General features: G+C 42.8%; 1 protein-coding gene across 1 annotated transcript in view; it reads right to left on the reverse strand.

Moving 5' to 3' along the window:
• Positions 1-289: 289 nt before the first annotated feature.
• Positions 290-12,369, reverse strand: part of DNTT (DNA nucleotidylexotransferase) — a 41,092-nt gene continuing 29,012 nt past the window's right edge. Inside the window, exons 7-11 of the mRNA XM_007940004.2 lie at positions 8,630-8,762; positions 7,469-7,577; positions 6,200-6,445; positions 2,284-2,367; positions 290-376 (exon numbers count right to left, since the gene is read on the reverse strand). Of these exons, the coding sequence (XP_007938195.2) occupies positions 290-376; positions 2,284-2,367; positions 6,200-6,445; positions 7,469-7,577; positions 8,630-8,762 (659 nt within the window). The remainder of the gene's footprint in view (positions 377-2,283; positions 2,368-6,199; positions 6,446-7,468; positions 7,578-8,629; positions 8,763-12,369) is intronic.

The following is a 12,369-nucleotide window of genomic DNA, read 5'->3' on the forward strand; positions in this document are numbered from 1 at the left end:
AATGAGCCACCAATTACAATACTGTTTCTATGGAAAAATGCAACGTGAATTCTAAGCAACAATCACACAATAGAGCATAACCCATTACAGATGGTACCTTATCATGGTTCCAAAATGACTTATTTCTAGTAGTAATCTGCATTTCAATAAGACTTAAAGAATCCTGAACTTGTCTAAGAAAGCTTTTCATTATAATTTGAAGCGTAATTATTTAACTTGATTGTAAAATATAGCAAAATACAGCCAAAAACAAACAAACCCACAACGTATAAAAGTCTGCAACTTTTCTCTAGGCATTTCTTTCCCATGGTTCAATGTATTCCAGTCCCAGATGTGCAAAGATTTCTTCTTCACTGTCTGCTTCAAGAAATATCCTCTGGAAACATAACAGGAAGAAATGCGTACATTCAGTTATTTCTGTTAAGCATCTCAGGGCTGACACAGTGAAATTACTACTTGTAAAACTCTCTTATCAGTTTTATTGCCAAAACATAATTAATTATCTGAGTATAAAAAGTCATCTCAACTTAATTCTGTGATTTTTGTATTTTCCCATCCAAAAATACAGTACTAAATGAGTTAAGCTAAAATCATGACATCTTTACACATTCAGCAACAGGCTTTTGGGTTTTTTCCTGGTCTGTAATTCTTAACCACAGCTGTTCGTCAGAACCACCTGAAGGAGTTTTCATAACCAATGCTTAAGTCTATCCCAGTCCAAATAAGTCAGAATCTCAGGACAAGAGATCTTGGCATCAGTCTACTTAAAAACACACTGAGTAATTATAATGTGCAGCCAGAATTGAGAACTGCTACTATAGTAATTATAGGATATTTGTATGTTAGGTTCTCCTCCCAGTCTTGCACTTCTGCCCCTGCCCTAGCCTCCCACCCCATAATCTCTTTAAGACCAACCACCACTTCTCCATCCCTCTTGCTTATAGCTCACTTACATAGGCACTTGCTTATGCTAAACTATTTATGATGTGTTAATTTGTAAGTGTTCCTAATTTTTTTAATTACATGAGTATATGGCTTAGTGCCTAAGGCATATGACTGCTAACCAGAAGGCTGGTGGTGTTCAAACCCACCAGCCACTCCTCAGAAGGAAGGTTGGGGAATCTACTTCTATAGTGATACCGCCTCAGAACCCCAAGGAGGGATCACTATGAGTCAGACCCAACTCGATGGTAGTGAGTTTGGTGAGTATACCTTCACTTACACACTCAACATTGGAGCCTTTCCTGCCAGCATCAATGGCCGTCAACTGGCAGCAGCACCTCAAGTTTTTTTTAGAGAAACCATCCCTCCTTATTCTCAGTTTATGATGTTCAGATGAGGAACAACCCACCCTGGGCTCCAAGTGAAGACAAATGACCCAGGCCTGGCCAATGAACATCAGCTAGGATTCTTGCTGGAACTGTTAGGGAAGAAGCTCATCCTCTTTGTAGGAAATAAGTTAGGAGGATGGAACTCACCCAGCCTGAGCATGAAACCAGCACTGAGGAAAGTCTACTTCTGCACTTGGATGCAGTCATCTTTGAAGCCAGTGTTAACCCTGGATGCTACAGTAAGCTAAATGCTCTTCTTTCGTCATAGTTATTTAGACTATTAGCTCCTAGAGGGTAAGCACCATTGCTTCAAGTTCTTGTCTATCTCTTTTCCCCTTGGAGGCTGGTTTAGTGTCTTTAACCACTGTTAGAATGATCGGTCCTCGGCGCTTGTGGATATAAACAGTTGAATATTTAACTCTTCATAATTTGTATGTAATTTATCATTTTGCTGAAGCATGAACTTGCATCATGACCTCTGCAAGGCTAGTGTGTCTAACGACTGTCCATCTCCATTTCAGGGCAGCTTTGTTGTTCTTTATTCTTTATTCTTGCAGTAGACACACATTAATGACAAAAGTGATTACTCAAGATGCTACCGCCCACTGCATTTAAAGGGTACTAGAGAGGTATGTGTGACTTAGGGGGATCTTTGGTTTTCTGTAGTTACTCATTGCAAACACCAAGGACATCAAACTCAATATGCATCTACTGCTAGAATGGTTCTGAAAACCCAACTACTTCATCACCATTGAACCAAAAGCCCCAGAGGTGCACTGTGGGTCAGCTGGAGACTGTGTGCCTCCTAAGATCTTTCCAGCAGGCCTCAACTGTAATCTGTGAGAACAGGATACTCATGGCAAAGGAAACTGTACCTGGACACTAAAATCAGGTCAGGAAAGTGCTCAGAGAGCCAGCCTTAGGGATGAGGGTCAAAGGAGAAAAAATCTACCTTGGTCTTGTCATACAGGGCATGGTTATCCAGCATCATCTTCCGCTCGTGTGTAGCGTAGCGCCGGAGGTCCCTCTCAAATTGCTGGACAAGAGATAAATTAAAATAAATTGCTATCAAGTCCAGAATGTCTTCAGTATTATGTGTTTGTGTTGTTGTATACCATCAAGGTGATTCCAACTCATACCAACCCTATAGGACATGGTAGAACTTCCCCAAAAGGTTAGTTAGGCTGAAATCTTTACATGAGCACACTGCCAGGTCTTTTCTCCCCTGGAGCCACTGGTGGGTTTGAATTTCTGACTTTTCAGTTAACAGCCAAGCACTTAACCGCTACACCACCAGGGCTCTTTATTATGTATTTAGAGAAATCTAAGTCCTTACAGTAAATATCTATCTCTACTAAACAGTCACAAAGTGGTATTATCCCCCAGGGCAAAGCTCTATGATGACAGAACTCATGTTTGCTTGCTTTCCTCTCAACCTGCTCTTTGCACAATGCTAAACCAAAAAAAAGCCTCCTACTTAGCAGTCAAATGCCTTAGGCACTACACCACCAGAGCTCTCTGCACAATGCTAAGGGCACAGTAAGTGTTCAAACAAATGTTTGTTGAGTGTATGAATGTTTCCAAATCCCAAAAGGGGGAAAGAGAAGGCATTTGACTACTAACCAGAAGGCTGGTAGTTCAAACCCACCAGCCACTCCTTGGAAGGAAGACTGGGAAATAAATCTACTTCTGTAGAGATACCACCTTGGAAACCCAAGGAGAGGTTGGTATGATCAGGTGTGACTCAACAGCAGTGAGTGAGATGAGATTGATAAGGTAAAAAGAAAATCCAATCTTTTCTCTACTTTACCTAGTCTTTTCTCTAACTTACAGTCTCTACCACTTTTGCTTTAAAAATTGTCCCCAGGAGAGATCTAGGGGTCATCATTCTTGAACCTAATGGTACAGAGATTCCCAGCCTCCACCCAGTAGTGCTTCTCATCTGCAGCCATTTTTTTTTTTTTTTTAATTATTCTCTGGCTTTTGTCTACATCAATCCTTAGGTCAGGCACCTATTAGGGTCAGGGCTATGGATGAAAGAAAGGAGTAAATTCTTTGGCCCTCCCAGGCTCTTGGCTGAAGCCATGTCATGGTAGTCTGACAGGACCTTCCCTTTTGGGAGCAAGAATGCTCCTTTAATTCAGGCCACACTTACAGACACAGCAAATCCTCCAGCAAGGTTCTTTTAATGAGATTTCATTAATTCTCTGAGCCAATAGCTTCAGGGTTGGATTCATAAGATGTACTCAGGGTGCTTCCTTCAGCACTTCTATGTTCCCCAGCACACAAAAGTACAGGAAGGCTCTCCTCCACTCAGTCACCGTGGTTGGGCTTTTCTTTTCTTTTTCTTTTTTTATTACGGATGCCTGTCCCAACGCCTGCACACTTGGCCTCTGACCTGCACCATGGGCCAAGCTGCTTCATAACTGGTTCTGGATCTCAGAATGGAGGTTGAAGAGAAACTGGCCACAGGTAAGGAGAAGTTCCCCATGTGCCCTCTTGTCTTTTAGCTCCCCTTTTGGCCAGCCAGGAACTTCTGTGCCTACTTGGGGTACAGTCCAGCCCTTTGCAGCAGGGGTACGGGGTGGGAGACGGGGTGAAGGTGGTAGACAAGTGTTTTCATACTTGCCTCTGTTTCATATTCATGATCATTCCCTGCCATGCTCACTGTCCAGGCTCTGCCAGCTCTCTCCTCTTTGAGAGCTTCCCTATGTCCAAGTAGCAGCTGATTTCCCCCTTGTTTTGGTTCTCCAGTGCTGTTCTAACAGGAAATACCACAAGTGTGTGGTCTTAACAAACGGGGATTTATTCTCTTACAGTTTAGGAGGCTAGAAGTCTGGGTTCCATGTGCCAAGTTCTAGGGCTGGGTGAAGTCCCTTGACCTTGTGCTTCAGCTCTGCCTCTTGCTCCTGGCTCACTGGAGCTGGAGACGTCTCTTCACTCAGGCAGATGTTGGCTGTTGAGGCTGACAAACCCAGGGTCAACAAATAAAATGGCACGGTCCCAAGACTACCAAACAAGATGGCAGGCCATAGCTCAAGTCCAGAGACAGTCCCAAATGGCAGGCTGCTGAATGAAGACTTGGCTACATGCAGGTCCAAGTGCATCAAAGAGCTGCAGAATTTTCTCAAAGCTGCTGCTTATATCTGGAAGCAGACCACATCCCTAAGACAGCTACTCAGCAGCTCTAGTAGATTCCGCCATAGAGTTGATTACCAGTCTCATCATGAAGAGTAACTACATCCAGCTGCCCAGCCACTCTAAACTAGGCCCAGCCAAGTTGACATATAACCTTAACTACCACACTCCCTCTTTTCAGTGTTTGGACAACTGACAGGCCTGATTTCTAGTACTATGCCTGCCTGGGGCACTTTGGCTGCCTCATTTATCAAATAGGTTTAACAATCTCTCAGTAGAGGCATCCTGGATCTCCTCTCTCCCTTACTTCCTACATCTAATCCACTTGCCTGCTAACCAGAAGGCTGGCGGTTCAAACCCACCAGCCACTCCTCGGAAGGAAGGTTGGGCAATCCTACTTCCGTAGTGATACTGCCTCGGAAACCCAAGGAGGGGTCGCTATGAGTCGGGGCTGACTCGACGGCAAAACAACAACAACAACAACAACAACAATCCATCAGCAAGCCCTGTTAGCTCCATTTCCAAAATGAGTCCCTAAAAGACTGCTTCTTCCTGCTCAATTGGCCGCCCTATAATCCTACTACTGTCAGAGCCTCCTAAGTGGTCTCTCGACCTCTACCCCTGCCCCTCTGCCTCCCCCAGTCCATTATCAACATAGCAACCATGCAATTCTTTTACAAAAGGGCAAACAGGTCATACCACCTCCATGTTCCATCATTCTTGGAATAAAATCCAAACATGGCCTACAGATCTAGCCAATCTGGCCCCATCTACTTCTCCAGCCTCGCCTCCCCCACTATCCCCTTGTAGTCACTCAGGTCTTTTGACTCCCTCAGATGAACTAACATGCTCCAGCCTTCAGCCTTCAGGGTTACTAGTCCCTCCGACTGGAATGTTTTCCCCAGTCAGGGCATGATGCTGCCTCTTTATTTCTAACTCTGCTCAGAGGTTGGCCAGAGAGTGCTTCACCTACTGCTCTCTCCTAAAGAGCCCCCAGATGCTGCTGGTCACTTCTCAGGATACTCACCACATTCTGGAATTATCCTGTTTGTTTTCTTGTTTATTTTTTGTCTATGCAACCACCAAGTTCCCCACTCCCCAACCCTCTCTCCTCTCCCCTGTCCCTTGCATGCACACATTAGAACCTAAGTTTCATAGGAAGAGATACAGATGTTTTGTTCATAACCATACACCCCCATGACCTCAAATAGTGCCTCAGCACATAGAAGATGTATGGCAAATATTTGCTGAATGAATGAGTGAGTATTATTTTTTAAAATATGTGAAATTTTCAGAACAATACCTGATCGAGAGCAAATGCAGGATAGATGATAGCTTTTTATTAAATTTAAACATATATATATATGCAATATATATATTGTTAAAAGAGGATGAGGAGTCAGGGGACCAAGAGTCTAGCCTGCATGTTGTCTCTACATGGCTGTGTGTCTCTTGGCAAGTCACTCAGCCTCTCTGAATCATGCTTGGTCAAACGAGAGGATGGGTAATGAATGACTAAGGTCCCTTGCCTTCCAGCTCTAACATCCTCGCATACTGAAATTTTGTAAAGGTGATGTTCTCATAATGCCATTTCCCATGATCCTAGTGGGCATTGCCTCTTCCCCTGCCACCCCACCCCCACTGACATTGTCTCTCCCCTGGGCTCGGGTAGACACAGCTGATGCCTTTTGGAAAACTAATATGGTCTGGTTGATCTTTGTAGTGCTTACCCGGGATCCAGTCCAGCCCAGCAGGGCATAGGCTCGGCACTCATAGGGGCACATGACCAGGTCCACACGGATGGCCTTCCAGGTCTTGCCTTGTAGCTGGTTGGACTTACAGCTGTCTACCCTTTGATGGTTCAATTTTAAAATCAGAAAGCATTTTTGGAAATGATCTAAAGCATCCACCTTCCTGCTAGGCAACTTGAACTTTTCAAATGTAGACTCAATAAGGTCACAGTATAAAAGTAATCCCTGAAAAAAACAGGAAGACATCAGCATGGGTCCCCCAAGAAGACGTTCATGATCCTATATTGGGCTCCTAACAAAAGCTGTTAATGAAATCTTTACACAGTTGAGCAGAACTGGGAGTGTTTTTGTGCTTGCATTAGGTCCGTCTGGCAATACTAGGATAGGAAGCTAAGGAAGTGGCTCTCTTTGCAGCCATTAGTGGGGCTGAGTCAAAGCCATCCAATGGCAAAGCTGCAAAAGATCCCTCCCTCTTCTGAATCACCAGCACTCTGCCCCTCTCCACATGTATTTTAAAGCCAAGCAACCAGCCCATAACAAAAAGCCAAGCTGCTTCTGTGATGTTGCTTTGAGTCAACGCATCCCTTTATATTATCCTGATGACTGGGTTTAATTGGCCCAAACGGTAGTAGCTAGAGTCTCTAGGCCACTTCTGGACAGATGACTTGCTACCTCTAGGTAACATTTTGGGATATTTTTTTCTCATGAGAGGTTGTTACTCTGCCTGCCTTGGAGATGGTGAGATAAATTAAGTGACTCATGTTTCAGCTCAGAAAGTTAAGCATGATTCTAACTTCAGTAATGCTTGCTGGCATCCAATTTATCTACCCAAGGGTGAGAGGTTTTCAGGGCGTTGGGCAGATGTGGGCTTAAACATAAAATTAACTCTTAAACATGAATGGTAACTGTAAGAACAAATAATCCCCAAATAATTTCAGTTTTTGGGGTGTGTTATCATGTATTCTGTAGTGTTTGGGTGCTTTAATGCCTCTGCATGTCAAACACAAGACACCTCACTGCCCTAGACTCCCTGGTATGAGATAAGTGTAGGCAAGATACATATTTATAACATGCACATGGAGTGAAGCAGATAGGTCTCATTGCTCCTCATGTGGCATTGTATAAACTGTTACAAATAATTAAGAATTGATTACAGGTCATTACACAGGAGGTGGATAATGTGCAAACTTCAATAGTGTTTATATAATATGTGAGTTTTTAAGCATCTATTTTTATCTTCCTTCTTACCTCCTTTTCCCATAACTTTGTCACTTTGTGTAAAACTTGTTGCTCTTCTTCCTCTGTTGATCCTGGGCTGGTAATTAAAAAATCTACATCATGCCCAACCTTCTTACCTCTGATTAAAAAATAGAATAAAGTGGAAATAAATTAGATTTTTAGCTCTCAATTAAAAAAAAAAAAAAAAGCAGCTTTGTTTCTATGCCCTATGCTTAAGGTTACAACATAAAATTTAAAAAAATATATATCCTATACCTATTTTAAACTAACTCTATTCAATGCAAAATAAGTTTATAACACAGGAAAAAATTCATATATAGTACATATACAATTATATACATGAGGAGAAAATGACAAAGAAGAATAATTCTTCTATAGAGAGAGAGAGAAACATGACAAAAAAGCAAACCAAGAACTATGACATCCAATGCTGAACTCTTGAAATGATAACACAGATGAAGGGCATTTTCTTAGATTCCATCTTCTTCTCCCAATTCCTGCCTAGCCTCAGAACGTGGCTTGCCAGGCAGCCAACAGCCAGCTAGTCAGAGGGTCAGAGGGAGAGTGGCAGGAGGGATGGCAGGGAAGGGATCCTTTTGTGAATTGGAGGTTTCAGTATCCAACAACTACACATTATCTGTGCTAAGAGCTCATTCATTCATTCATTGACTCAATCAACTTCTCTTGACCATCTTCTTTGTGTTAGGCCCTGAGCACTGAGCTGACTCACAATAAACACTAAGCTTTAAAAGTTTCATGGGTGAAACATACATACAAACAAAACAATCATGCTGTTTAACAAGTGATTGATAGTGGTCAAGGGAACATGGAAGAGACATGCCTGACCCACATAGAGGAAGAGGGAGTCAAGAAGGGCTTCCTGGAGGAGATGATGTCTGAATTGAGTTGTAGAGGATCAGAAGGTTGCCAGGTAACAATATGAGGAAAGGCACTACAACCAGAAAGGCTTGACTAAACAAAGTCACAGAGGCAAGAAACAGCCCTGTGTGGGTTGCTGAAATGAAACATGGAGGGGCAGAAAACGTCGCTGCAGAGAGAGGTAGGTGCCAGATCACAAAAGGCTTTTTGTGCAATGTTCAAAAGTGGGTAGGCAATGGGAGCCACTGAAGGGATTATACCAAGGAGGCAAAAGCAATCTTCATTACTTACCTCCGGAACCCTCCTGTCATGGTAACAAAGGCATCTGGCAGAAATGCCCTCACGGCTTCTTTAACCAGCACATTGACTGCATCTGCTTCTGCCCTGGTCACACAGCTAACAAGGTCTTCATAGTAGAGGAATCCTGAGAGGCCAGTCAACAGGTCAATGGAGAGAGTGAAATAATTAGCCTTCATTGGTTGGGAATTCTGCGGCCCAGATAGAGCTAACATGACCACAAGTATTAATGTCAAGTTTTGTTTCCATAGAAACAGAATAATGCTCTGCCAACCTTGGGACTTTCAATAGACTTAAATTACGGCTGCCATATAGTTTGGTATTATTGGGACTGGCCATTTCATTTGTTGACCTTGGGCTTGTTAGCCTCAGCAGCTAGTAGCTGCCTGAGTGAAGAGATGCCTCTAGCTACAGTGGGCCAGGAGCAAGAGGTAGAGCTGAAGCCCAAGGTCGAGGGGCTTTCACACAGCCCCTAGAGCCTGGCACTTGGAACTCAGACTTCTAGCCTCCTGAACTGTAAGAGAATAAACTCCTGTCTGTTAAGGCCATCCCATTTGTGGTATATTCTTGTCAGAGTGGCACTAGGGAACCAGAACACAAGGGGAAAAGTTATGATAACTTCTTGGCTGCACCCACCCACCCTGAGGGAGTGAGTAGTTGGACTTGTGGGCTTGGGACCACGGTTGCAGGGGACATCAAGCTCAACTGGCATAACATACTACACAAAACACTGTTCCACCTCTTACTTTGGTGAGTAGCGACTAGGATCTTAAAAGCTAGCAAGCAGCCATCTAGATGCAACAAAGGGTCTCTCCTCATCCAGAGAAAATAAGAATAAAGAAAATAAAGATACATGAAAACAATTAGTTCCAGGGACTAGTAGACCATGTGACCATGAGACCAGAAAAACTAGATGGTGACTGGCTACCACTGTCAACCACTCGGAAAGGGATCAGTGCAGGAGATCCTAGATAGAATGGGAGAACAATGTGGAACAAAACTCAAAATCATAAAAAAGAAAGAAAAAATACAAGGTTTACTGGTCTTATAGAGCCTGGTGAGACCCTTAAGGCCTAGTTACCCTTCAGGTCTGGAACTGAACTCACTCCTGTGGCTTCCAGCCAAACAATAGATAAGCATATGGGGTGAACATTTACATCAGGTAGAGATACACTCCTTGGAGCGATCAATTGTGGGAGAACAGAAGGCATGAAGGACACAAGGAAGAGGTAACTACAGGGAGAAAGTGGGAGGAGAGCTGTTACATTGTGAGGAATTGCAGCCAATGCCATGAAACAAAATGTGTATGAACTGCTGTGTGGAAAATGAATTTGCTTTGTAAACTTTTACTCAAATCACAATAAAAATTTAAAAAATTAAAAAAACACCTGATTTCCCAACTGTAGAAACAGACTTTTTGATCAAAAACCTGTTTTCTATTATTTAAAAAATATAATACTGTTTTCTATTATTTAAAAAAGATAATACATAAAGATTTGGGATGGGAAGGCTTAGGGTTGGAAAGTGATAGGGGTTCATATCTCCAATACTTGAGATGAATCATTGGAAGGGAGGTGATCAGGGATGTGGGGACATTCTTAGGTCCTGAAAAACAAGACCAAACCTACTGCCATCAAGTCAATTCTGATTCATAGCAACGCTATAGGATCAAGTAGAACTGCCCAATAGGGTTTTCCAGGTTGTAAATCTTTACAGATGCAGACTGCCTCACCTTTTTTCTGTGGAGCAGCTGGTGGATTTGAACTACTAACTTTGGGTTAGTAATTTTTCTAGTTACCTAGTGTCACTCTGACAAGAATATACCACAAATGGGATGGCCTTAGCAAACAGGAGTTTATTCTCTTAGTTTGGGAGGCTAGAAGTCTGAGTTCCAAGTGCCAGGCTCTAGGGACTGTGTGAAAACCCCTCGACCTTGGGCTTCAGCTCTGCCTCTTGCTCCTGCCCCACTGTAGCTAGAGTCATCTCTTCACTCAGGCAGCTACTAGCTGCTGAGGCTAACAAGCCCAAGGTGAACAAATGAAATGGCACAGTCCCAATGTTACAAAACTACACAGCAGGCCATGAATTTAAGTCCATTGAAAGTCCCAAGGTCAGCAGAGTACGGCAGGCTGCAGAACAACAACATGACTACATGCAAGGTTCAAGGTGCCATAAGCTAGAGACTGTTCCCCAAGCCTTCTCCTATAAGAAGGAAGCAGATCACACCCCTAAGGCAGCTACTCAGCTGTTCACAGTAGATTCCACTGTGGAGTTAATTACCAGTCTCATCCTGAGGAATACTACATTCAGCTGCCCAGCCACTCAACCAGGCCCAGCCACGTTGACACACAAACTTAAATACCACAGTAACCAAATGCTTTAACCACTGTACTACTGGAGTTCTATGGCCATAGGGCCTTAGGGCCAAGGATTTTCAGGGAGAATTATAAGCTTTTATTCTTCAATAAGAGCCACTGCTCTTAGGTAGGATCCCCAAAAGAGGATAATTCAAACTCTGCTTGAATCTTTCTAGTAACTGGGGACTTGATTTTTTCTGAAGGCAGCCCATTTGCTAACTGTAAACTCTGTTTAGGCTGTTCTTTCTTTTGGTGAGCTTAAGTCTACTTCCTTGGAGTTTCATCTGTCACTAGCCCTGATTCAGTTCTTGAGAATGACATGGAATATATCTATTGGTCCTTCCTATCTCACCAGCAGGCTTCTGGGAGGGAGAGGACAGGGAGGCTGTTTGGCTTGAACACCATGTGCACAGTTCTCAAATTCAAACTTTCCAGGCTCACTTAGAGATTTAAGTGAGAATAGTGTCAAGAGGACGTTGGCCAGACCAAGAGAAAAGTGTTCATCCACCTAAAAACATGTGTCCAATACCAAACCACAAGCTTTGTAGCACAGCTTTTTCCCTTTTTATAAGTCCTAAAAAGGGTCTTTTCTTTTTCTTTCTTGTATAAAGCTAAAATTTTTATTGCAACATGATCATTTTTGGAATTTTGATTAAAAAAAGCAGTGTTCCCTTCAGGCTCTTTTACACAGAAATTGCTATCATGACTGATACTCAAAGTACAACTTACTTGGCAGCCATAAAACTTATTCAGTGAGGTATGTGCAATTAGGGAAACAAAGGCATGGTTATCGCTTCTTTAAGAAGATGTGCAGATATCAGAAATGAAAGGAATAGGGAGGTCATATGATAATTTGTTGACCAGGTGGAAACAACTTAAATGACAATTGTTTTTGGTCTGGGGAGCTTAGCTTTTTACAAGAGACTTATCATACTGCATAATGTTATGTTTGTGCTGTCTGTCGAAATTTGACTTTTCAAGACCAACATGGCATGACCAGTGTCCAAGCCTCATGAAACTGCAATCCAGTGTAATTATAAGTCATACCAAATCAAGTTTTCCATCCAACCTGTGGCTCGTACTTGCAATCTGTTCAATTAGCTTACCTTTTGCTGTATTCTAATCTATTCCCATTGACAATTCCATTAACCGTAGTGCGGCTACAAGAGATGCATAAACCAGTGTTTTGGACTACAAGTATGATGGGAAGGCATCCTTTGAGTTCTACATGAAATAACCTCATTAAACAGTCTGATAGCTATCACTGACTGCTTACATGAATGACACCTGCTTCATTCACTGGGTTGGGAAAGCACAGTAGGAAGGGAAAAAATCCAGTTTACAAAGCTGAGGAAATGGAAGCTCCTTAGATCCTGA

The sequence above is a fragment of the Orycteropus afer genome, unplaced genomic scaffold (genome assembly GCF_000298275.1).
Source record: "Orycteropus afer afer isolate SDZICR_OR568_19922 unplaced genomic scaffold, OryAfe1.0 scaffold00064, whole genome shotgun sequence".
NCBI classification, from domain to species: Eukaryota; Metazoa; Chordata; class Mammalia; order Tubulidentata; family Orycteropodidae; genus Orycteropus; species Orycteropus afer.